General features: G+C 41.5%; 1 protein-coding gene across 2 annotated transcripts in view; it reads left to right on the forward strand.

The window, feature by feature from the left end:
• RGS6 (regulator of G protein signaling 6) overlaps positions 1-26824 on the forward strand; it is a 495346-nt gene that overhangs the window by 301029 nt on the left and 167493 nt on the right. For both annotated transcript variants that reach the window (XM_043550214.1, XM_043550215.1), the window contains exon 3: positions 22532-22631. In XM_043550214.1, the coding sequence (XP_043406149.1) occupies positions 22532-22631 (100 nt within the window). The remainder of the gene's footprint in view (positions 1-22531; positions 22632-26824) is intronic.

Raw genomic sequence — 26824 nt, forward strand, 5'->3', positions numbered from 1 at the left:
ATCACTGATTTCTCCTGCATGGGAAAGCTGACCTGCAAAGACCCAGAATTATGCTACCATTTGGCAGAGGGACCACACTAGTGTGAGAATAGGTCACTGATCTTGAAAGAAGGGACAATAGTCTTTAGTGATTTTGTACAAACCTTTAAATCAATGAAACAACTCACATGCTTAAAGTTAAGTATGTGTTTAAGTACTTTTGTGGATAAAGGCTTGGCTGGTAATTTAGAAAATGCCTGTGGTCAAGGAGTTAAAATGGCTTTATTTTGTTTCTGTCGACATATTTCATTTAGGGTATAACATTTATTTTTTATCTCTCTGAAAGGATGGTCACTTTCTTTAGATTTTTGTCAGCTACTGTAAACTTACTTTCAGGACTACATAGGGCCCATGCTAACTGTAATAATGCATGGTTGTCAGAATCAATTAGAATGCCCTCATGTTAGTGTCTCTAGTAGTCCTTTAAGATGACCATACTGTCTGGGCATTACTGGCTCCAGCACCAGATTTAGCTTAAGCCCCTAAAGAGATTTCTAAGAGCATTTTTTTGACTCTTTAAATAAAAATGGATTCTGCTGATACCTTTTAAAATGAATATATGTATCTTCTATTCCTCAGTGTTATGCTTCTTAGATTTGACAACTGCTACCCAGCAAACTTGTGTAGCTGCTGTCGCACCTTTGATCGTATTACAATAAAAGAGCATGAAACTGATCATTTTAAAAAAGAGACCTCATTTGTTAATGTGATTTTGCTGAATGTAATTTTGTAGCTAATGGGGATTTGTTTAAAATAACCGCTTTGCTTATTGAGCATTACTTCACTGTAAAGATGGGCCTGAGCAACAAAGCTCAAATAAAGATCCAAATTTTTCCAAGGGTTAGAGCTGTCCAGATGGTGGGGTATTGTATTACCCCATTTTAAAAGTTGGTCTGAGTCTGGAACTTTGGATCTGTACTTTGCAAAATCTGGGAGTTAAAATCTGGTGTCTTGATTTGAATCCGTATCTATTTCAGACTTCTACATATATGTATGTTAAATGATGTGTGTGTGCATATAATGTGTGTATGCCATTAATATTATTATCACTTGTTTGTGGTAGTGCCCACAGTGTGCTAGATGCGGTCCATACAGACAAGAAGGAACATGATATGTATACTGTATATGTAATAACCACATCATATTTACCCTTTTTGGTGCTTGTCCACAAGTTGTAGAATTTCTTTAGTAGCAAGATTTGAGTTTTGAGAACATCTTATTTTAAATTCCCTTGTTAGTTGTGTTAATCTATGGCAATAGGCAAAAGTTCTGTGAATTACTGTATTTAGTGATATTTATTTCCTATCTCTATAGTACCTTATTGTAAATGACTTGTCATTGGTTGAAATTTCAGGTGATTTTTTTCTACGGTTTTCCAGAATGTTCTCCACTCTTTTTTTTAAACTGTTTTTCAACTAGCTTGTATTTGTAGCTATATAAACTATTAATAATACAATGAGAAGAGTTAATTGGCATCATAAAACAGTCACAAAGTTGTTAAGCAATTGACAATATATTTTACTGTTAATGCGAAGTGGCATAGTGGGTTAGTCTTATTAGTCTTTCCCCTCTATGATGTGGGATGAAATTCTAGAGGTGAAATGCCAGTGGACTAGCCCTCTATGCCATTGCCTGGGGCATGCTGGCAAGGGGCAGTGTGTAAAGACTTGCTGTGCCAGTGCTCCAACAATACCTAATCAGGGGATAAATTGAAGACTTCATTCTTCAGGGCTGTCGATCTGGCATTTTTCATGAGCATGAACTTTTAAACTTTTTTTTATACCTATTTTTAAAAAGCATTACAAGAAAGGGATGTGCAAATCAGATGTAACTTGAAGAGGTAAGCAAAACTGAGCTAAATATCGACTCCCTAGCAAACAGAATCTTTAAACAGTTTTTTTCCTTCCCTTTTCTGGAATGGGTTCTTTTGGGAAGAACACTTCCACTTAACAGCATTAACATTGAAGAGACAGATAGCAAACTTATTTCCCCACATTTTGATTATTGCATTTAACATTTTTAATGCAATATGTTCTTTTAGTTGAATTACTTTATACAAAAATTAAGAGACACTGGGGTTGCATACCCTTGTGGAGAGCTATATTGAAAATACAACCCCGTTGATGGTGGTAAACAGGGTTGCTAGTAATGCAAACTTTGCATCCACTTTGCCACACTTTTTTAGATCTAATCTTTCTTGTGATACATTGCATGGCAAAGAGTTAAGTCCTGCATGAAATGACCTGCCACACTGCATTATGTGGTGCAATATAACACACACAAGAATGTTTTGTGGATCTTTAATGTTTTTATGGAGCATTTGTTAATCATTTGGCGAGACTGTCCAGCCTGAGTTGCTTTTGTTAATGTGTATAAACTTAGTGGCCACAAACATAAAGATGTGGGGTATATTGGGTACAGTTTTGCTCATCAGTTCTCTAGGGAAGCCAGTATTTGTGATCCTGTGCTCTTTAATGTGACATTCTTCTCAAGAACATCAGTGCCAAATGGCTGGGTTTCATAGTGGGAATATTTTATTAACTATTTTCTGAATAGCTCCAAATTAACATCTGGGTTATTGTGTGGGAAGCTGGAAACGTATTAATGAAAATTTGCAACTTTGTAAGGAGAAACTTTTGTCCAGTGCTACCAGATTTCACAAATTTCACAGAGCAGATATTGCAACCCATTATTATGAATTCTTACCTAATTTTGCCTATGACTGTTGCCTGCATTTTACAGCATGTTGTTGACTCTACATGTTGAAAACAGAGGTCTTCCTGTAAAAAGTCAAAAATTATCCATGATTTCATTAAGACGATCTTTCAGCCCTGCAGTCTCTGAAGAGACTAAGACCCAGAGATGCCCTCATATGTGCCATGTGTATCTCAGGGCAAAATAGGCCCTGATATTTTAAATAGAGAGTCTGGAATTTAATTATGCTTGTTATGTTCTTGAAAACATCTTCACTTTAGATGACATTCTGTTCAGTTTTGCATCAAAGTAGCTATGGCTCATTAACTGGAGTAGAGTATGCATCTTCGTTGAATCAATCTGAAGTGGTAGTTGACCAGTAATTCAGGAATCAGTGGTACACAAACTTCCCTGTTCTGTGACTAGTTGGCTATCCTCACTACCCTCTCCACTGATTCATTCATAGAATTTCAAATTAAAATTAAGTCTTGTAAAATACTGTTACAAAACCCCAAATCTTACAAAACTGGCCTGTTGGGTCTCATTACAAACATGAATCTCAGCCCAGATTTTCTGAAGGATTTAAGATTCCTGAAGCTTTTTCAATGAGATGAGCTCATTTATGGTTCCAGCACAAATTCAGGTGAAAATCCTTGGTTTCTGCTGTATTTCATTTTGTATATTGGGGGTTGGTTCAAAGTGAGCACACAGTGATACTCAGGGTAGCAAACACCACATAGAGTGAAACTGATCGGAAAGGCTGGTGAACTGGAACTGCTTTGGCCAGCTTTTATTTCTGACAGTTGCTATTTCAGAGCGTTTGTATGTATAGGCTTGTTTTAGATGAGTTTGGTACAGAAGCTGTTTCTCTGTGGCACAGCTCAGCATCTTCATGCTCTTGGTTATTAGATTAATGGGTCTTACGCTGGTACTCTGACATATAGTGAATGAAAGTGTGTGTGGGGATGGGGGAAATTCTTTTATGAATGTACAGAATTCACCCCTTCTGAAAAAGCCCCCTTATCTGCATTTCTGTCAGGCAGGTCTGCTGAATTCTACTTTTTAGTCGTCATTGTATAAGCTAATGTAGTCTGAAGACCTGGCTGTTTTTACGTTAGGTGCAGTGATGCGACAGAAAACAAAATCTTTCTTGTTACCAAGGCAACTTGTGCGTCTAAAAATTTCTGTAGTGAGGCAGCAGACTTCCGTCAATCCCTGCAATAGATCACTCTATTAAAAGCTTTTCTAAACAGAGTTCTCTCTCTCTACACCCCTCCCCCCCACAAGCCTGTAAAGAACTGATTTGTGAAAGAAGAAATTTTCAGCTTAATCTACTTTTTCCCACTTCAGATTCCAACCTGTGGTTTAATTTTGCTTTCCATCATAAATTCTTATTCTCTTATTAAACTGCAGTTAATTCTTGTAGAGCTTTCCTAGGTCAACAGTCTGAATCTAATCAAGAATGGTGTTGGTAGTAGGTGGTCTGCATAAAATGACCTGGGGCTCTTAGTCGTGTTACTAGCTGATAAGTATCCACATCAGATCACCACCACGTTTGGCACTACCTGGCTCTCTGAGAAGAGAGGTTAAGGACTTAAAGGACATAGTGATTGCACTTTCCTCTCATCCCTAGAGATGGTTCCTTCAGGTCAGATTAAGGTACATTTGGGAGGCAGCATGGAGGAAGCTTGCACTACCACAACCAGTGCTATACAGTACCTGATCTGGGCACAAAGAGAGGGCTGTATTACCAGTGCTGTCAATTTTCACATCTTTCATTGACATTCTAATTCACTTGGCTGGGGCGGGGGGAGGCGGGGGGGAATGGAAGGGAAATAAATGAAATAGTGAATAGGAAAAAAAAGATGAGCAACAATACCAAAATATGAGCTGGAGCAACAGAACACAACTTTTCAGGGAATTATAGTTTGAGTGGGGAAACTGCATGCACGTGTGTGTGGAGTGAGATTTCATTCTGAATATGGCCCATAAGCCCACCATTGCTTCTTGGATACATACTGTACAGGTGCAGTTACAGTACCTTGCTGAAATGTAGCCTTACTTCATAGCTCATTGGTAATTGTGACAGTTTAGTTTACTGTACACTGTAGGATTCAATAAGCAGCCAGTTAATCTGACTTTGTGTGCTTTCCACTGCAGAATCATGCTCATTTGTTTAAAAAACTGTATGTGCACAGACTTGGCTTATCTTAAATGAAGTTTGGCTAGTCTCTAAACTATGCCAAACCATCTGGTTGGGTTTTTTTTAAGAGGGGGAGGTGGTAGCTCTGTCTGTCTCCATCTGTTGTCACTTGTTTTAAACTTGGATTGTAAGCTCCGTGGGGCAGGGACCATCTTTTTGTTCTTTCTGTACTGTACCTAGCACAATTGGGTCCTGGTCCAGAATCAGGGCTCCTAGGCATTACAGTAGTACCCAAAATGCTCCATTTAATTATTTCAATATTAAACTACATTTCCCTATTGTGTCTATTCCCTTATGAGAGTTTTAGTTCTGCCCCATTCTTCCCTGTGGGTCAGGCTCCTTGGAGGACTACATCTCTTCTAATAAACCCAGTCATGTGACTCTCAGGTACAAACTGTTTCATTCTGATGAAAAAAATTGACATGTATTAACTGAAAATTTTCAGAATTTACATCCTGTGGAAAATTTCAGCTTCTCATCCTGACTTGAGACAAAAACAAATGTCTGAATTTTCCACAGGATAGAAATTCCATTTTCCAACCAGCTCCAAATAATACACCTATGGTGGGAATACTTAAGTGGCAATTACAGTCTCAAGAAAATGTTCTGAAATGCATGTCGGAAGCTAGCTGAATAAGAGTCTACATACTGGCTTCCAGGGACTCGGAATAAAACACATTTGTGAACCCAGTCACAGTGGACCATGCTGGTAGAAAACTATAGATTACAGCTGGTTGAAATTTTTCCATCAAAGCTATTTTTCAAAGGAAAATTGGGTTTTTAACTAAGAATTGTTGTGAATTGTCTGCTTACTGCAGAAAACGTCAGCATTTCATTGAAAAACTTGAACAATCTGAAAAACAAAAATTTGGATCCAAACCCCAAATATTTTGATTTGGAGATAATGCTGCTGCTGTGCCTCATGACAATTGTACTTTGGATGCCTCATGCTCCCATTCTCCTCTGTTCCAGGCTCCCCTGCCAGACTACATCTTTCATGATACATTGCAGCAGTTCAGCAAGAAGGGTGACAGTGGTGCATGCTCATCTTACTGAAGGGTAAATAGAGGCCTAGAGAATCTAAGGGACGTGAACATGGTCACACAAGAAGCTAGTGGCAGAGCTGGGACTAGAACTGAAGTGTCCTATCTCCCAGCCCCTTTTGCTACATAGTAGACAAGACTGCCTTTCCTAATAGCTATCCTAGAAGATAATAGCTAGATAGAAGATAATGAGGTGATAAGTAACAGTCAGCATGGATTTGTCATGAACAAAGAGCTTTCTCTGACAGGGTAATAAGCCTTGTGGATGGGGGAAGTGGTAGATGTGGTGTATCTTGACTTTAGTAAGGCTTTTGATACTGCCTTCTCATAAACAAATAAGGGAGATACAGCCTAGATGGAGCTACTATAAGGTGGGTGCACAACTACTCTCTGGGAGTGGTTTTCCAACCAGTTATCAGTGGTTCACAGTCATGCTGGAAGGGCATAATGAGTGGGATGCTGCAGAGATCACTTCTGGGTCTGTTTCTGTTCAATAGCTTCAGCAATTATTTAAATAATGGCATAAAGAGTACATTTCTAAAGTTTGTGAACAATTCCAAGCTGGGGGTTAGGGGGATTTGCAAGTGCTTTGGAGGATAGGATTACAATTCAAAATGATCTGGACAAACTAGAGAAATGGTCTGAAGTAAATAGGATGAAATTCATTAAGGACAAAATGCAAAGTACTCCACTTAGGAAGGAACAATCAGTTGCACACATACAAAATGGGAAATGACAGCCTAGGAGGGATTACTGCGGAAAGGGTTCTGGGAGTCATAGTGGACCACAAGCTAAATATGAGTCAACAGTGTAACATTGTTGCAAAAAAAGCAACCATCATTCTGGGATGTATTAGCAGGAGCGTTGTAAGCAAGACACAAGAAGTAATTTTTTCGCGCTACTCTGTGCTGATCATGTCTCAGCTGAAGTATTGTGTCTAGTTCTGGATGCCACATTTCAGGAAAGATGTGGACAAACTGGAGAAAGTTCAGAGAAGAGCAACAAAAATGAACAGAGGTTTAGAAAACATGACCTATGAGGGAAGATTGAATAAAATGCGTTTGTTTAGTCTGGAGAAAAGAAGACTGAGAGGGGACATAAGTTTTCAAGTACATAAAAGGTTGTTACAAGGAGGAGGGAGAAAAATTGTTCTCCTTAATCTCTGAGGCTAGGACAAGAAGCAATGGACTTAAATGCAGCATAGGTTGGACATTAGGAAAAACTTTCTGTCAGGGTAGTTAAGCACTGGAATAAATTGCCTAGGGAGGTTGTGGAATCTTTTAAGAGCAGGTTAGACCATAGGCGCTGACTCCATGGGTGCTCCAGGGCTGGAGCACCCATAGAAAAAAATTAGTGGATGCTTAGAACCCACTGGCAACCAGCCCCTCACACCTTCCCAGCACCTCCTGCCCACTGCAGTCAGCTGTTCCGTGGCATGCAGGAGGCACTGGGGGAGAAGAGGAGGGGCGGGGACGGAGCAGGAGCGGGAAGAGATGGGGCAGGGGTGGGGTGGGGGCAGAGCGGAGGGTTGAGCACCCCTGTGGCTGGGAGGAAGTTGGTGCCCGTGGGTTAGACAAACACTTGTCAGGGATGGTCTAGATAGTACTTAGTCCTGCCATGAGTGCAGGGGACTGGACTAGATGACCTCTCAAGGTCCCTTCCAGTCCTACGATTATATGATTCTATCTCTCCATATGACACTCAAGCCCAGAGAGCCTGTTCTTTGGATAACAAAATTTTCATATTATAAAACTACAGGAACATTTGCAGCGCTACTTAAATAACACCTGATGCATTTGTAGATATTGATACACTCTGATTCTATTCAGTCTGGATGTGCATAAGTACTAAAAGAAGCTACCAGTCTCAAGGTCAAAATTGTTTGCTTTGTTTCATCCTCCCAGAGGACATAAGAACAGAGCAAAGAGTTGTTTTGAAACGCATTAGTCACCGGGGAACTTGTCTTTTGACCACCTGATCAGAACACGCTGCTTTTAATCAGTGCTTAGCAGGGCCGGCTCCAGGCACCAGCTTTCCAAGCTGGTGCTTGGGGCGGCAATTAGAATGGGGCAGCCGTCCGTGTCCCACGATGGCAATTTGGCAGCAGCTCCACCACTTTTTCTGCCGCAGCGGCAATTCGGCAGCGACTGCTTGGGGCGGCAAAATTGCTAGAGCCGCCCCGGTGGTTAGTCCTGAAATCTACAAAGAAATAGAAATTAAGACAGGACAAGATCCATTCATGCACCTGCCCTCAGCAATCATAAGAAATCAATCATGTGGAATACACCCAAATGGTCCTAACAGGACTCCTATCAGTGCTCCTCTGCAATATGTTTCGCTGTGGCTGTTTTCATCTAATGGGATTTCTAAAGGTAGTTTGGAGGTGAGGATTATATTTTTTGTCCTCACATATCATCCTCTGTCATTCCCTACGTAAAAGGATAAATGGACACAAATCAGACATCAGGAATGGTAACATACAAAAGCCAGTAGGAGAACACTTCAATCTTCCTGGACATTCAATAACAGATTTAAAAGTAGCCTTTCTTCAACAAAAAAACTTCAAAAACAGACTTCAAAGAGGAACTGCTGAGCTACAATTCATTTGCAAACTTAACACCATCAATTTGGGCTTGAATAGGGACTGGGAGTGGTTGGCTCACTACAAAAGCAATTTTCCCTCTCTTGGTATTGACACCACCTCATCATTCGTTCTCCACTTGTAAGGTAACTCCCTTCTCTTCATATGCCAATATATATTTATGCCTGTTTCTGTAATTTTCACTCCATGCATCTGAAGTGGGTATTTTACCCACGAAAGTTTATGCCCAAATAAATTTGTTAGTCTTTGAGGTGCCACCAGACTCTCGTTATCCTGAATCTGGAGAACTCAGATGGCTTTTAAGACACTGAATTAAGTTTCACCACTCCTTTGTGTGGTAGTTCAGTATTATCTCCATTGTGCAGATGGGAAAACCGATACAAAAATGCATTAAGTGGCTTGTTGCTCAAGGTCACACCTTTAGTTCTGCAGCAAAACTGGGAATAGAACCCGTCTGCTGACTCCCAGCTTTGTGTCTTGGGGAGAAGACACATGAGCACTTCTTTAGACTCCTCTCTCTGTCTGAGAACAGCAAGGTGAAATTGACAAGATCTTTAAAGCAGGAAATCTTTCAGAAATCTTCTCAAGTGAACTTTTCTTGTCCCTGTACACATGGCACTGTGTTGCAGGGGTTGGAGAGTGAAGAGGGCAGGCAGAACGCTAGGATTTGGGAATGTCTAGTGGAAAATTGTGGTAAGTGGGGTTTGGGATTGAGAAACACTGATTTTTAATTTACACGTCAATCCAACTGAGAAGGTAAAACATACTTGATAATCCAGTTATCATCACGTTAGTTCATAGAGGTTGATCCTTCCCCATGCCATCAAACTCCAGTCAGCATTCATGAGAATTCTCAGTTTAGAAGGCAAAACAGTATAAACTGCATACCATATCGTGTCTATTCAATGTAAGGTGTGTGTTTTCCTTTCTAGGTTTAATATTAGTGCTGCTGAGTAATACTTACAGAACATTCTGCCATTGGTTAGCATGTGATGTGAATTGCTAAGATTCAGGCAGTTGCTACAAGGGATCAGACTGGCACATGTGGATCATTTAGAAAGAAGCAGATATCACCCAAATGTCTCCAGAAAGTGGTTGGGAGTGGAGGGTGTGACGAAGTGGGACTGTTCTTCATGTTTCCTCTGAATAGTGTGGGGGTGCCTCAGTTTCCCCTATGCAGTTCTTAAGTATCTCGGTGGAGGGGTAAGGGTGTATGATCGTTGCAGAGCCCTAGAGGGCAGGTGTGTGCAGGGGTCTGGACACAGAGAATGGCCAACACCCTGTTTCCTGGCAACTGATGGCCTGGGCCCTTCACCCCTGCAAGGTGAGAACTAAAGGGTTGGAGAACAAAGGAATCAGGTGACCTCCTGGCCCGGGAAAGGGGAAAGCCCAGAGGAGGAGGGGCTGGAGGGAGTTTCAGTTTGGGGCTGGCTGGAACATGGAGTGAAGTGCAGACGTGGTTGTCTGGCTCACTGCCCCCCAAAATGGACCCAGCTGAGGGGTCCTGTTCTCTGCACCTGCAAGCTCTGTTTTAGACCATGTTCCTGTTGTCTAATAAACCTCTGTTTTACTGGCTGGCTGAGAGTCACGTCTGACTGCGGAGTTGGGGTGCAGGACCCTCTGGCTTCCCCAGGACCCCACCTGGGTGGACTTGCTGTGGGGAGTGCACGGAGGGGCAGAGGATGCTGAATGCTCCGAGGTCAGACCCAGGAAGGTAGAAGCTGTGTGAGCTTTGTGTCCTGAAGATAGACTGCTCACAGAAAGGAGACTTCCCCAGAATCCTGACTGGCTTCATGGGGAGCAGTTCCAGAGCATCGCCCAGGGACTCCGTGACAGAGGAAAAGAGGACAAATGCAGATTAAGAGGCTGGGATAAAAGGACTGGTTCCATTACAAGCTTACTAGAAGGAGTTGACAAAATTAGACTCTGGTGATCTCTGAATTGAACTCACTAGCTAGTAATTACTAAGTACCGATATATGTTCAACAAAGCAGCATTGTGAAGCTGAAAACTAGCACCCATGACTGAGCCTTGGCAGGTGAGACAACTTTAATTTATTTCTGATTTATCTCCCTGCACATGCTGCAGTCAGCTTCTGCATTTCTGACTCAACACAAACCTAAGTGATTCTGTCAGTATGCTTCAATTCAAGTATGCCATGTGCTAGTGGCCTCCTTTGCTGTGATATGGGGAGAAAGCAAACAAGTTCACAGCAGAGTTAAAAACCATTTACTATTGAATGTGGGGTGTTAGATTTTGAAACTATTAGATGACAACCCTGGAGTGGCAATGAGACACAGCCCTGAAATTACTTTGGTAGTGATGTCTATTTCTTTGGACACTGACTGGACCATAACATCACAGAATTTATTTTAAATTCTGGAACATTTTGGAAATTCCATTAAAATGGACAGAGGAAAATCAAGATAAATCTGATTTTGTTTTGTATAGCTCTGGCTCCCCTTTCACTTAAACTGTTTTACTCATCAAATATAAGTGAGTCTTATTCATACAAAGACACGCTTCATAGATGAGGATACACAATGCAGGTTCATCATTCTCTTGTCCCACAGTGTTGGAATCCAGGAAATCACTCTTCAAAATCAGACTGGTGGTGGTTGTTTGTTGCATTTATTATAACAAGCAGACAAAGGCGGTACTGGAGTAACTTGTATGGGAAAGGCGACTGCTGTCCAACCTCACCCCAGAATAGTGGTTTACAGCACAGCTGGGCTTGAAGCTCTTCCTGCTTTTTTGCTACTGGAAGTGCTGAGAATAGAATGGGAGAAGGTCTAATGAATATTCATAAGTCCCTTTATATTGGATGGATAAAGGAGTGGATTTGGGATTTAGTGCATGAGACTACAACAGTATATTGCAAACTATTACATTCAGAATCCTCTTTGTGTTGATAGTCATGTGCTCCTAGAGCCTCAAAACACTTTGCAAATGCTGTGAAAGTGTGCTGATGTGAACTGCAGCTATCTTAGGACAGAGGGACCATAAAGAGAGGTGGCTGGAGTCATATGACAGCTTCCAGTTATGAGAAAAACTATGTCTGTGTGGTTTGTTATACACACACTGTGTGGCTGAAATTGTCAGCTTATAAATTAATTTTCCATTGGTTTCTCAAGAAGCTAGTAGTATCCAGGGCATTATCACTTGTCCCTGGATAAGTAAAATTTCCCCTTACTACTACAGAGGGAGTGAACAGCTAAAAGAAATATCAATGACCACAGAATGGGAAAAAAATTGCCTCCTCTTATCATAATTTCTGCTTGGCAGAAGCCAGTTCAATGAAGCTCATGCACTTTGGATTAAGAAAGATGATCATCATTTGCTTGTACTGTTTTCTGCCTCCCACATGGATGAGATGAAATATCCAAGGACTCGTTTTTGCTACTTTCGAGACAGAAAGGAACTTGAATGAAAGGCAGGAACTGAAGAGAGTCATTAGCAGTTACGAATAAGCAGTGCTTTGCAAAGTTAGGCTGATACACTCTATAAAAATGGCCTTCACACTTGATACTCATTTGTTTTTCTGCATGTCTGATGCTGTAGTGAGCTTTTTTTTTTCTTATGACTGTCACCTACTTCCTGAAACATTTCCAAAGATGAGCATGAACCAAAACCTTGGATGCAAACACCTGCAAACTTTCGAAGGTTTCAACATAGAAACCCCGAAACTCGGCTTTTGCAAAAAAACAATAATTTCTTTATAATGGATCAAACACTCACCAAGCAAACTCACTGAAATTTTGGGGTTTGAAATGTGAATGTAATTTTGGGTCCATAATTCTATTTTCCCTCCCTGAATGATGGCAAGTATTTTTTTTTTTATTTTAATTTTGGGAAAAAAAAAAAAAGCCCAACAACAACAAAAACCACAGGCAGCAGGGTTAGTTGAACAGGGCATGGGACCGAGTCAGGAAACCTGGGTTCTCTTTCTGTCTTTATCACTGACTCATTGTGTGAACTTGGGCAAGTCACTAATGCCCAAAGCCTCAAAAGTGTCATTTTGATGGAATGCACCCCTGTATTCCCACCCGACATGCTATTGTAATAATGTTTGTACAACATATGCTTTGTGAGGCATTATCACTTGAAAATGAGTAGCTCATTGGTCAATAATATCATGTCAAAATGTCTGTAGCAACATTGTGTAAAGTTATGAAATCCCCCGGTATGATGTTAAGGGCACACATTCAAACAAAGTATCTTTAAACAAGCTTGGGGGGAGGGGTTACCTCAATTTGCATATCAGCTGTAAACAGACAGCAAGAGGGGGAATAAAGAAGACAAAGAAAAGCTGCATTTCAGCATACACAGGTGAAAAGAAACAGCATGGAGCCACCAGGCTCTATGTCTCCTTGCTCTCAGCTGGAAAGAACTCTAACTAGGGGCTGCACTCAGGAAAATGCTTTTGAAAGGGTGACCGCTATAAAATAAGAGGCAAAACCACCCCAAGTGTTCTCTCCATGTCCGTCTCTCTCTTTTCACCTAAGAAGACAAAAGAAACAGCTATTGGACCTTGGGAGCAGATCCTGACCTGAAACTTGGTCAGCAATGCAACTGAAAACTAATGGTAAGAATTTCACCAAGTCTAATTTAAGTAGAGTGCTAGGAAGCCTGATATCTTTATTTTTCTTGTAACCATTTCTAGCTTTAATGCCTTAGTACTTGTACTCACTTATCTTTTTTGTTAAATAAACTTGTATTCTTTAAACAGAACTAATGGAGGGTTCTGGTTAAACTGGGCTGTGTGGTAACTCTATTTAAAAGGAGGAAGTTGTTCTATATTGTTCCCTTGCAGGCACAAGGGACCTACAATATCTGATGTTTCCAGGAGACGGCCGGACAGTACAGAACACACATTTTGTGGGGGTAGGGGAAGGGGAATTCAGGACTGGGAGTGTATTGGGTCACCCTGCAAATAATAACCGAGGCTGCTGGGATCCAGAGTGTGGATGGTGTTTGCTGACAGGCTGCTGGGATCTACTGAATCAGAGCTATGGCCATACACAGGCACTCAAGGTGTGACCTGCATGCTGGCAGACTGTGAGTGCCCCAGGTGGGAGCTACAGGATCAAGGCATTGTGAGGCCACCCAAAGTTGCAGAGCAGAGGCGACACAACTCTCACTGGTCTGGATTGCACCCCGGAATGTCATAGTCAGACTTCTGGATGTCTCTATTTTGAAATGCCTAACTTCACACTCTTATAGTTGCCTGATTTTTCAGTAGTGCTGTTCAAAAAAAGATAAAAGTCTATTTTGATAAACCCTTCAAAAGAAATGGTTTTGTTTGAAATTTTCTATGATTTTTTTTGGGAGGAGATTATGAAAAGCTATGCCTTGGCGTGGAGGGGGGGGAGAGGCAGAGGAGGAGTGAAGATGTTTTTCTCGCTGCAACAAAATTAATTTTTAATTGAAAATTTTCATTGGAAACCAAAACACTAAAAAAAATGGCAAAAATATTGATGAAAATTTAGTCCATTTTTTGTAATAAAAGAATTTTTGTACAGCTCTAGTCCCACAACTACAACTGGAGACCTCAGACCCACATTTTCAAGTGTCCTTTAATTTTAACTACTCCTGGTGAGCATGTCCCCCAAAAGCTGTTTTTCCTCCCCTCTAGTGTGAAATAGAAAGATCTAGCTGTGTTGTGTGTCTGATTTCCATTCAAAGGTGCCACAGTAGTTGGGCTTATGGAGGCTTGAGGTACTTAACTCATTCAGATCTTAAATCAGGTTGAAGTTTCTGCTAGTTCAGAGTCTGACTGAAAAGTTTTGCTCCATCCTGAATATCAGCTGCCCTGGAAGAAATATATGGCTTGGGAGCTGGAAGCTTCTGGATGCTACTTTAAAAAGAAATCAGCCTGCTTAGATAAACATCTAAATAAGAATTTAGGAGCTGAACTTTAGGCACCTGTGTTCAAAAATCTTGGTCAATGTTTCATGATTAAAAAGGACCAGAAGACAGGAAATCTGGGATCTATTCTTGGATCTGAGATAGACTTGCAGTGTGACCATGGACAAGTCACTTAATTGCTCTATGCCTCAGTTTTTCCACTGGTAAACCAGGGATAATAGAATACATGCGAATCAAACTTTTCAACTGTATTTTTTTTTTTAGTTTGGGAATCTTTTGCTTAACTCTTGTTTTATTATTACAATTTGGTATTTGTATTACTGTAGCACTTCAGGGCCCTACCATAGACCAGGGGACCATTATGCAAGGTGTTGCACAAACAAACAAAAGAGGTGATCCCTGCCCCAAGTGGCTTACATTGTTGGTATAGGACGAGAGACGACAGATGGGTAAAGTCAGATGGGAGGAGTACAAACAATGAAACAATATTGGTCAGCGTTATGGAAGGTGGTCTCAGCACAGCAGCAGCCTAACCATTGTCCAGTTTTATGTAGGTATCATGATGAAGAGTTTTGAAAGGGGATAGTGAGGAGGGATTGGAAGGTGGTAACTTTGTGGACATTTACCTCCCAAGTCTGTGGGACAGCATGGGAGAAAGCACGGAGCTCTTTGTTTGAAAATTTAAATAGTGAGCAATGGTGGTTGGCATCATGAGCTTATCTGAAGCAAGCACTGACAACTTGATAGTGAATGAGAAGTGATAGGTAGGGTGGGGTTTGATTCTGAAGGGCCTTGAAAGTGAATACAAGCATCTTATGTTTGATGGAATTGGTGGGGGGAACCTGTGGAGGGATTCAGAGATGGGGGGTGACATGGTCCCAGTGACAGGCTAGGAAAATGATCTTTGCAGCCACACTCTGAACGGATACGAGTGGGGCAAGATTGCATTTGTCAAGGCTGGAGAAGATGTTGCAGTAATTGAAATGATGAGAGCCTGAACAAGAGTTTTAGCAGTGTGAATCAATAGCAAAAGCTGTCTTTTAGACAGACGCAGAAAGAATCAGCAAATTTTGATATCTTCAAGTGCCTCTGCACTTCTGGTTTCCATGTGGGGACAGAAGCTGGTGTGACATAATTCACCCAGCGTCTGCTCACTAGCAGTTCCATGTCCTCAGTGTAGATGGGGCACTGTAATTGCATATGTTCTTGTTCACTGCGTAGTTTTGAAAGTGCCTTGTAGGGCTCTGTTATGGCTGCCAGGCCATTCATTGATGTCTTGATGCTCTTATTTCTTTGAGAGTCCTTGTTGAAATGTGTATTCTTACAGCCTGGGACACTCTTCCAACAGTTCTTAAATGGGGAAAACTATTATGGCCAACTAAGAGGTCTCAGTGGTGCACAGAGTTAGGGTGTAAGTAAAACTGTTCTGTTCCTCAGTGGTCTGATTGCTGGAGGGAGGCAACATTAGTCTGTGAAATATGGATAACCAGCTGTCAACCAAGTCTGTTGAAACTTTAATAGCATTTTTCTCTGTGTTTTGGTTTCTGCTGCTGATCCATTCACCAGTGCATGTGTCAGTTTAAAATTAATATATAAACAAGGGGTGAGTAGTTCATTCATGTGATAGCCTGAGGTTACAAACATGGTGATCAAATTCAGCATCTGCAGTAGGCAAGACTGCCTTACAACCCCAGGAAACCTTGGAATTAAATTAATTTTTAAAATGTAGAAGTGGAGCCTGCAAATCAAAGTTGACTTGAGATTTTTTTTAAAATGCTTCTAAAGTTAAGAGGAAATCATCCAGGTTCATGGCTATAATGCTTCAGTCTGTCATTGTGGTGGAGAGAGGTTCTTTGCAAGGGTTACATTCCTGCCCATCCATCCTAAGGAAAGCATAGGGAAAATGTAAGCACTGTGAAAAAGGGGCATCCAGTATCCCCTAGGCATCAGACCTGCGTTCCGAAGGGAATGGAAGAATTGCAGAACTCCAACTCCTAGTGTAACGAGGGGGGCCATGAATATTTTAAACATCCATAATTGGTAGAAGAGGAGCCTTGGATGTGTCATGGACAGGGGGCATCTTGTAGGCCTCAGACCTCTGATCAAAGAAAAGGCTGTCCTGAAGATATTTGATATCTGCACAGCACTAGTGTTTAGTTTGTCAATCCCACTAGAACTGGCACCATTGTCTCCAGGTGGAAACAGAGATTGAATGTCCTCAAAAGGGCAAGAATCCCCTCATATTTTAGAGTGAATAGGAAGGGACTTGAGTTTTCCACTGCCCCAGCAATCAGACCCTACTGTTATTTTGGCTTTTGGAAATAATTATATGTATCTGTGCAGAGTAGGGGCTATCCAATTGATTGAACTGAATATCACATGTATGATTATGATTGTGGGCAGGTGGCATATGTGTGCATTTGGTGCAAAGCAGCTCATGGCCCTCAAAGACTGAGTACTGGCTTTGGAGACCAGAGTGGCTGAACTGGAGGAAATAAGGGAGACAGAGAGATACATAGATGAGACTTTCCGGGACACAGTAGAGCATTCCCACCACCAGTCTGACAGCTTCTGTGCTTTAGAGGAGGATAAAAGTCTCAGGGAAGAAGACCATCAAACTGGAGCAGAAGGAAATGATCCCATAGTTAGGACCCTCTTTCCAGACGTCATGGTATCCTCTCACATTGAGGATACCCCCCGTGGGAGAGGATCCCAGTTATCAGGAAGAGACAGGTAATAGAAATGGGGAATTAAATTTCTAGAAATAGAGATGACTGGGAGAACCTGCATGGTGAATTGCCTACTGGGTGTGAAGGATGCAGCTCTCTCAAGACATCTAAACAGACTTGTGTGCAGTGCTAGGGGTCGTAATATGTGTAGGTACAAGTGACATTTGGAAAGATCAGAGTGAGGTCCTGGAGGCCAAATTTAGGCTTCTAGGTAAGAGATGAAAGTCCAGGACCTCCATGGTAACCATCTCTGAAATGCTTCCAGTTCCATGTGCAGGCCAGTTAGGCAGAACTGCAGGGTCTCAATGTGTGGATGAGACAATGGTGTCGGGAGAAGGGTTTTAGGTTAATTAGGAACTGGGGAACCTTTTTGGAAAGGACGACCCTATACAGGAAGGATTGGTTCCACCTAAACCAAAATGAACCAGATTTCTGGCATGTAAAATTAAAAAGGTAGTAGAGAAGTTTTTAAACTTAAGAGGTGGGGAATAGCTGACAGTTAGGGAGGAGCACACAGTTTGGACAGAGACATCCCATAGGGGAGGATCTCTTATCAGGCATTCTCTATATCCTAATAAAGAGGAGAAGATAGAAGTTTATAAAGTACAAGTAGGAGCTGAAGATAAACAGTCAAATGAAAGAGAGTCCCATTCAGTTACATCACATGAAGGCAGACAAGTAAATATTGACAAATTTTCTAAGTGTTTGTATACAAATGCTAATGCCAACAGATCAGCCACATAGCCAGGTCAATATATAACTCAGATCTTACCCAATAATCATGCTGTTGCCAATCCTTTAATATCTAATATCTAAAGGTTTATTTATAAGAGAAAAGAAAGAGGAGAGATTTAAAAGGGTTAAGGAAGTCATATACATACAATCATTGCAAAGCTCTTGGATGAGGTTTGTAGCAATGATGTTACAGACGGCTGGCTTGTAACATCTCTGGTAACTTCCAAAAGATTGGAAAGTCCTCAGTCCATAGTCAATATGCTTCTTTTAGTGTAAGTCCACAGTCCAGAGATCAGAGCAGGAAAGAGGCAAAATGGAGATGCTTCCAGGGTCTTATATACCTTCTCCCATGTGGAGGGAATTTCACTGTCCCAAACACAGCTCTCAGCCAGGGATGAAAGTAACTTAAAGGATTTACCAGTACTCCAGAGTCCTGAGCAGGGAGCGTAGCCTCAACCCGAAGAGGCAGGCCCTTTAAATCAAGATTTAAAGACCCCAGGGCTCCGGCTGTGACTGGAAGCCCTGGGGGCTTTTAAATCACCCCCGGAGCTACCAGCTGCAGAGGTGGCTGGGAGCCCCAGGGCTCAGGGGCGATTTAAAGGGCCCGAGGCTCCAGCCGCCGCTACCACAGTGGAGCTCCAGGCCCTTTAAATCACTGCCGGAGCCCTGCCGCCGCTACCCCAGGGCTCCGGCAGCAGGGCTCGGGTGGCGCTTTAAAGGGCCCGGGGCTCCCCGCAGCGGCCGGAGCCCCTGGCCCTTTAAATCACCACCAGAGCCCTGCCGCCGCTACCCCGGGGCTCCGGTGGCCGGCTTACGTTCACCTCTGCTCTCAGACTTAGTTTGTGGAAAATTACAGGCACAAGATGGAATGCAGGGTCATGTGAGCAAGTCACATGCCCTTACATGGCTTGATGACTCATAGGAGCAGCCATTACCCACATTCTGGCTAAAGCATCCACAGGAAGGCTCACCAGGTGAGTAAGAGCTTCTTCTATGGCCCATTGTGAGAGTGGAGTGTTCTTTAATGGGCCATCAACTTGAACAGTTCATTCAGAATGTGCTGGCCAGATTGGATATAAATTACCTGGTGGGTGTTATCCCAGGAGCAAATGCACTTGAAATATATATATATATGTTCATCACTTCAGATACAAAAATGATACATGCATATAAACAGGATAATCATACTTGGCAACCATAACTTCCATTGACACCTTACACAATATACTTTGTACAAGGTGTGTTTCAATTGTCTAACCATGGCAGTATTAATGATACAAATGGTCATGTTCCAATTATACACCATCACACACAGTAATACCAGCATACAAAATAAATAGGAAGGACAGAGTAGATCATGCTGGTGGGGGAGTGGCACTATGTGAAAGAAAACATAGAGTTAAATATATTAAAAATCTTAAATGACTCAAACTGTACCATAGAATCTTTATGGATAGAAGTTCCATGCTTGAATAATAAGAGTAAAGCAGTAGGAATATACTACCAACCACCTGACCAGGATGATGGTGATTGTGAAATGTTCAGGGAGATTAGAGAAGCTACAAAAATTGAAAACTGAATAATAATGGGGTATTTCAAATATCTCCATGTTGACTGGATATATGTCACTTCAGGCTGGGATGCAGAGATAAAATTTCTAGACACCATAAATGACTGCTTCTTGGTGCAGCTAGTCCTGGAACCCATAAAGGGAGAGGCAATTCTAGATTTAGTCCTAAATGGCGCACAGGATCTGGTCCAAGAGGTTAATATAGTTGAACAGCTCAGTAATAATGACCATAATGTAATTAAATTTAACATATGTGTGTGTGTGTGGCTAAATTAGAAGGCATGCTGCAGAACTACCAGAATTTTCAATTCTCATCTTTTCTTCCACTATTAGTATTAAAGTGGGGGCAAAACCAGTGATTCTGAATAGAGAAATAAAGTGGCCTGATTCTACCATATTCCTTTACTGAAATGTTTGACTGCTCTGTGATTAATCTTCTCTTGACCCTTTCTCCTTTCGTGCTGTCTATATGGAAAATATGCTCTAAATTTAGCAGACTGGACATGTAGATAATGAGAGAGAGAGAGTGTGTGGCATGGCTCAGGTGATTATTAAGCAGAGTATTCTCCCTCTAGATTGCTGATTCAAAAAGAGCCCAGATCAGCAGTGACTGTAAGTGTTCCACATCACGAAAAACACCCCTCTCCCCCCCCCCCCCGAATTGGCATAAATTCTCAGCTGTGAAGGCAGTTTCAGCAGAGAGGCTAGCAATAAGATGGGAATGGAAACTGAATTCCTTTCCCACTCCTAGAGGTGTGGATTGAGTAAGGATTGAGACTAGAGATGGGCAAAATGCATCAGCCAAAACTTCTAAAACAAAAAATGCCAAAATGTTTTACCAATTTGTCTGTTTCTTTAAACTGCTTTTTGATCAAAAATTCAGAAAAAAAAATCTACATTTTATTTTGACATTTTTTCAAAATGAAATGTTTCGATTTTTCAGTTTGAAAGGATTTTATGTTTCAAATTTCCCAAAAATCTTTTAAAAGGTTGAAAATGAAACAAAATGTCTAGGTTTTGTTGAAATTAAATGTTTCATTTGACCCGAAACAAGCCTTTTTCAACTTCTTGATTTGACAAAAATTTTAATTTGGTTTTGACCTGAACCAAAATGAATTTTATTTTTTTCATAATTGCCAGCAAACCAAAAAATCCATTATTTCACACAGCTGTAGTTGAGAAGGGAGTATTAGAAAGTTTGAGCTGCTGCTGCTGCCACCAATGGTGTACCTGTTAGGGCAATAAGAAAGACATACTAACTTCTCTTTCTGGTATCTCCTTTCATCAACACTAATTTTTACACAGATGCGCACTCACAAATTTCAACTCGTTCTAGTCAGATGCCAACTAGTAAGAATAGTACAGCAATGCGCACAGCACCATTTGTCCAGCTCCCAAGGTAACTCTCATCACTGCACTTTTTAAGGAAGCAACTTCAGCTTTGATTTGTTCCACTGTTTTGCGGAGGCATGTGGAATAAGGGGGGAGGGAAATGATGTTGGATGTCGTGAGCTAGCTCTTCAGGACAGGAACTTTCTTCCCCTTGTGTAGGGCCTATCACATTATCAGTCAACAACAAATAAATATTGTCACGTGTGGACTGATTATATTATTTATGTGTTGGAGCCATGAGTGTGTGTTGGATCATATTAAAGAAGTTCTGTATTAAAATCACAAATGAGTTTGATTTCCCATAGTTTAAATTCCAGGGTATTACTAATTAAGAGGTCTCTTGGTTTTTGGTACTGTTTCTCTCCCTCTGTGTGTGAAACTTGCAAGCTGCTAATTGTGTTAGTACATTCTAAGACAGAGTCTGTTCTCAAAGCAATTCACAGAGAGAGAGACTCAAAGCAATACTCTAACAACAGAAACAGCACCCAGAAACTCCCCGCCCTTTTGTTGTATTAACAATTGTGATTGAAATAGAGATAGAGGATGTATGTGGATGGATGCTTGGTGTGGATAATAACTGAATGATCAGGGAGGTGCCAGCCTAAGAATCCAGTGTCCATCGGCTGAAGAAGGCGTCAAGTGGAAATAACCAGAGGACCCCCGGAGGGCAGACTGGAATCCACCCAACAGCCTCAAGAATGGGAGAACTAAAGAACAAGATAACATCTTGGAGCCGTCAGGAATGTGCTATCTGCTGATTGATTCAGCAACAGCATGATGAAGCAATTCCCATAGACTGGCATAGGAAGAAATTCCTATAAAAATAGACTCTAAAAAGTGAGAACTTTGGGGTCTGATTCTGCAAAGCAACTTCCAGGAGCATCAGATGAGCATCTGACAAGGCCCTGCTCCCTCCTCATGTCCAGGCCACCTGGCCAGTGGCTTGGCATGAGCAACTCTAAGGCTGGTAACTATGATAACAACTTTGCAGAACCTGTGTGTGTGTGTGTGTGTGTGTATGAATAGATGTGTGAATAAAGATGAGATTGAATGGAATGTTACAGCTGTAACTAACTGCTTACTATGATTCTTTCTGTATTCACAATAAATGTGGTATTTTGCCTTTTTTCCCTTTAATAAGATCCTGCTGGTTTTTATTTTATTGGTATAACATGTGTGATGCAGCTATTCCCAAATATGTGGCAACCAATGCCAGGAGCAACTGAAACTATCTGAAATTTTGCTTAATTTTTCCACTTGCTTCATTTTTTTCCAATTCTTTTACTTTTACCTCTGAAGTGCATTAGTTATTCTGGGCCAGCTGTCTTCAGTGGGAGTTTTGATTGAGTAAGAAATCAAAGTATGGCCCAACAGGAAAAAATGGAAGTCATTGACATGTCTGGAACTTAGTCTTCCACTTCTAGGATTGTTCATGTAAACCATGCATTAACCAATCATATCAATACATTTTCAATCCCTTTCCCCCTTCTCGCCAGTGACAAGGGAGTTGGAATAGCTTAGCAAATCTTAGCAAATGACATGAAAAGATTCCATGGCACCTCGTTTTTGCTGGTGCCAATACTTTATCAGCATTATGAGTATCTATAGTCACTATTCTTGCAAACCCAATGTAATCCTTTCCTTCCCCCTTGCCAGATTGAAGATATAATTACAAGAATGCAGGATGACAAAGCAGGTGGAGTTCCCATCCGAACAGTCAAGAGCTTTCTGTCTAAAATTCCCAGCGTTGTCACAGGTAAGAACCATGGTTTGAATGAAAGATTATGAATTAGTACTAAAAGGAATATGGCCCTGTTAACTCACGAAGAAGAGGCGAGGTGCTGGAGGAAGAGGAAATGAAGGGAAAAGCTGACTGATCTGCGCCTATTTTCTGGATGTGCCCTTCAGTCAAGGCATAAAAGATTATGCCAAATTGGTTCTCTTCTGTAAAGAGTAACAATTTTTAACCAAGTGATTGGATTTCCTTAGGGTGATCTCTGAAAACCTGTTAAGTGTTTGTATAGCTCTAGTCTGCATCACAACATTGCCATGCAATATCCTATATAGTGACATCATACAGGAACAGGGGGATACAGGCTCCTGTTTGAGACATTAGAAATAAAGTTGGCAAATACAGCACATGATCAGCAGATAGACAAAAAGGTCAGCTAAAGTCAAGAAGCTTGGAAGAGCACTGGGGAGAGCAGCTGGGAAGATGATGTGAGGAATCTGTTTCTTGTCTTCCCCAGATACTTCATTACAGTTCCTTTAGACTTCTTCTGAGAGGACAGGAGCCCCGTGGGAATATGAACTCTCTATTACAGGGACCATTCTAGCACAATGAAGTTGTGTCTCAACCTGTGGAACCAGGGGTGTCTCAGGAGCGTGGCATCGAAATATAGAGCCATTCCTTCCCAGATCTCCAGCTTGGAACTTGTCCATGGCTATTGAGACCAAAAGTCAGTGCCATGTGATAGATACCCTCAGTGACAGATGTAAAATGAGTCAGGGGTCTCAGTGCAGTTCCCAGTGGACAGCTGCGCACCTCACAAAATCCCTCAACTACTAGTTCTAATTTTCTACTTTGTTTGCAATCCCAGCAGAGAAGATAAGGATTTGAATAAAGCATTAACCCTGAAATGCCCTCTCAGCCCTGGAGTATCTTTTTCCAGGCCAGGCTTGAAGCACATCGTTGGGACAGTTTAAGGAAGCTTTCACTGCTGTTTTACCTGTTCTGTGGATAAAGACACTTTGCTCTCTGTGGCACATTTCACTGACAATCAACTCCTTACAATGATTAGTAAAAATGCAACAAGCCAATATCCTCTAGTAAATAGGCAGCAAAATCTACTTTGAGGAAGGTTGGATTGACCAGAGACTTGCAGGTTAGGCTGATTCAGTCAGAGGGATGAGAAGAAGCATGATTTGACATCTCTGTATCAGGAAAAAATGGCCCTTGTCCAAGTTCAGCACAGGAATGAAATACAGACCTCCAGCAATGTAGGAGTCAAGGCAAGAATATGGAAAGTGGCATGGTGTTGCTACTGATTTAGAGCTCAATCCTGCAAATACCTCTTATCAAGCAATAGGCTCTACTTCTGTGAGTAGTCCAATTGATTTCCAGGGTGTGACTCAATGTACTAAGCAGTTTTCAGGATTAAGCTAGGATTAGGTATGGAAGAGAAACATGAATCTACAATGAGATGTGAAAAGACACTAAATTGAGGCTTATGACTGGAGCATGTGTTGACCAACTGTTTTTGAAAGTGCCTAAGGACAATAACCGTTTTATCTAGTTTGAAAATTCATCCTATAAGCTCTAGTGCAGAGTACACAAACAGGACAGCTCAATCCTTATTCAGCTAAGAGAGGTTGCCCATATTCTTGTTAATATTCATTGACCTGCTTAAGCCATTGATCTAGTCATCAAGCCATTAGGAGGAGGAAGAAAACAGGAGACACAACAGCATCTCTAAGCTGATTATATTTATCTTTAAGCACCACCATGGGAGACAGCTCCCTGGTAGAGTGAAAAGTGCCCTTTTGCATTCTGCTGTTCCAGAATAGCAGCTGCAATAGTGTCCCCTTGAAATTGGATCTCTTCACAGAGGAGAACTACAGTTCCAAACATTTTTAGTAAAGAGGGATGGAGCGAACGGAGTCAGATAAAATAACAGAACCTAATCCAAAATTTGTGGAAACCTTTTCAGAGGAGAATGTGGGAAATGTGTTGTGTCCCTTCAGCTGACTTGAAACCTCAGCCAGTTCTTCTCAGCCAATTGTGGCTGTGACCTGGAGCTTTGGAGGTTGGACAGCAGGGAAAAACAGGTTAAATAAGGAATCTGAAGTCTGCTGCATTTATCTTCTCCTCCCCTCCCCCCCCTTGCAAATTGATGCTGTTTAGATTTATATCTATGATAAAAACAAAAGAAAGATTGTTTTGTCATAATACAATGCCAAATTAAGCACATTTCCTAACCCTTAATTTGCTTAATGTTCTTAGCATAAAAAGACATACTTTCAAAGCCTTTGGCGCTAAGAATAGACTTATCTGGAAAGAGTTTAATTTCTGAAATCCAGTGATGTTCTATATTTTCACAACCAATCCAATTCCACATGGAAGATGTAACAAAAATGCCAAGGCATGACTTACTGTCAGGCTGACAATAGCCATGGTGTAATACTCATGAGGCTCCTTCTTGACTGCAGCAACACAGTATATAATACTGGCGTTTTTCTTCCCCCTTCTTCCCAGCTTTGTGTGTAAACTGTGAAGGGTGGAAATCAGAGAAAGATCAGGAGGGAAGGTGGAACAGGGAGCTGTCAGAGGAGGGTTAGAATGGAGAGCCATATGAGACATTATGGGACTGTGACTCTGGGAGGTGAGGTTTGAGTAGAATAATGCCATTTTTTTCACTTCAACACCCATCTTTGGCCAGTGGCGATCATGTGTGTTGTGTACAGAAGGATGTGAATCTCCCATCTCCCTAAATGCCTGTTGTAGTCTGTGTCTAGAACAGCACTCACTGCAGTGGAAGAAACCACACCTTCCCCTCTCAGGTAAAGCAAATGATGCCTCCAATAGTGTTCGGTTACTGGAGCCCACGTAAACTTGCAGCTCACCACTCCATAGTATTCCATTTATCAAAAAGTAGCATCAGTACACCTCCTCAGCATATTAACCTCCGTTCCATTGCACCTGACTTCTACACCTCTGCCAATGCATCTCATTGTTAACCTGGTATTTCTGTACAAGGACCCCACAGCTTTCAAACACTGCTATTTTTCACACAAGGGCTCTGTGTACACCATTGCCAAAGTGATGCTGTACTGATCTGCAGCACCTATGCTATTCTGATATGGACATCCCCTTTCACATACAGCTCTGCCAAACCTGATTCCAAATCTTCTCCATGTTGGTCCTGAGCTTGTTCATACCTCTGCTAATGTACCTCAGGGGTGACCTGTAGTCCAATACCTTTTAGCTATTCAATCCCCTTCTGATTCACCTTAATCTGAACCTGTAACCCAGTGGTTCTCAACCTTTCCAGAGTACTGTACCCCTTGCAGGAGTCTGATTTGTCATACCCCCCAAGTTTCACCTCACTTAAAAACTACTTGCTTACAAAATCAGACATAAAAATACAAAAGGGTCACAGCACACTGTTACTAAAAATTGTGTATGTTCTCATTTTTACCATATAATTATAAAATAAATCAATTGGAAAATAAATATTATACTTACATTTCAGTGTATGGTAAATAGATTAGTACAAACAAGTCATTGTAGGAAATTTTAATTTGTGCTGACTTTGCTAGTGCTTTTTATGTAGCCTGTTGTAAAACTAGGCAAATATCTAGCTGAGTTGATGTGCCCCCTGGAAGACCTCTACATGCCTCCAGGGGTACAAGTACCCCTGGTTGAGAAACACTGCTGTAATCCACTAACATCCTTCTGTTCTAGTACAGCAATCTTCTTCACCCAGCTCCACCAGTACACCTGATTTCTGATATACACACCTTTATTCCAGTCCTGATCCACCTAGCACTTTAATTTCTCCTTATTCCTAACCTGTAAACTGCTACATTCCTGCTTTTCCTGTCTGCTGCTCTCAAAAGGTTGCCAATTTGCTTCTCAGCTGTCATATCCCTGCTGTTTCAGGCCTGGTTTTGCAAATTCCCCTCAAACTTGATCTCTACTTGCCCCAAATATTTCAGCCGTGACCCCTTACATCTCGGACATCGTTGCCAAAGGGTTTCACCCCTAACCTGCAGCTTTCCCCTGGCATTCTAATATTATGGGGAGACTGAGAACCAGGCATAGAGCAGGCAGGTGCAATACAATCTACCTCTACACAGCTCTGCCAATGCACTTCATTCTAGATTTGTAGTATCTCTTTTATTTCAGTCCTGGGCATCTCTGAACAGAAACTGCCAATTTTGTGGAAG

Source organism: Chelonia mydas, chromosome 6 (assembly GCF_015237465.2).
Source record: "Chelonia mydas isolate rCheMyd1 chromosome 6, rCheMyd1.pri.v2, whole genome shotgun sequence".
Classification (NCBI taxonomy): Eukaryota; Metazoa; Chordata; order Testudines; family Cheloniidae; genus Chelonia; species Chelonia mydas.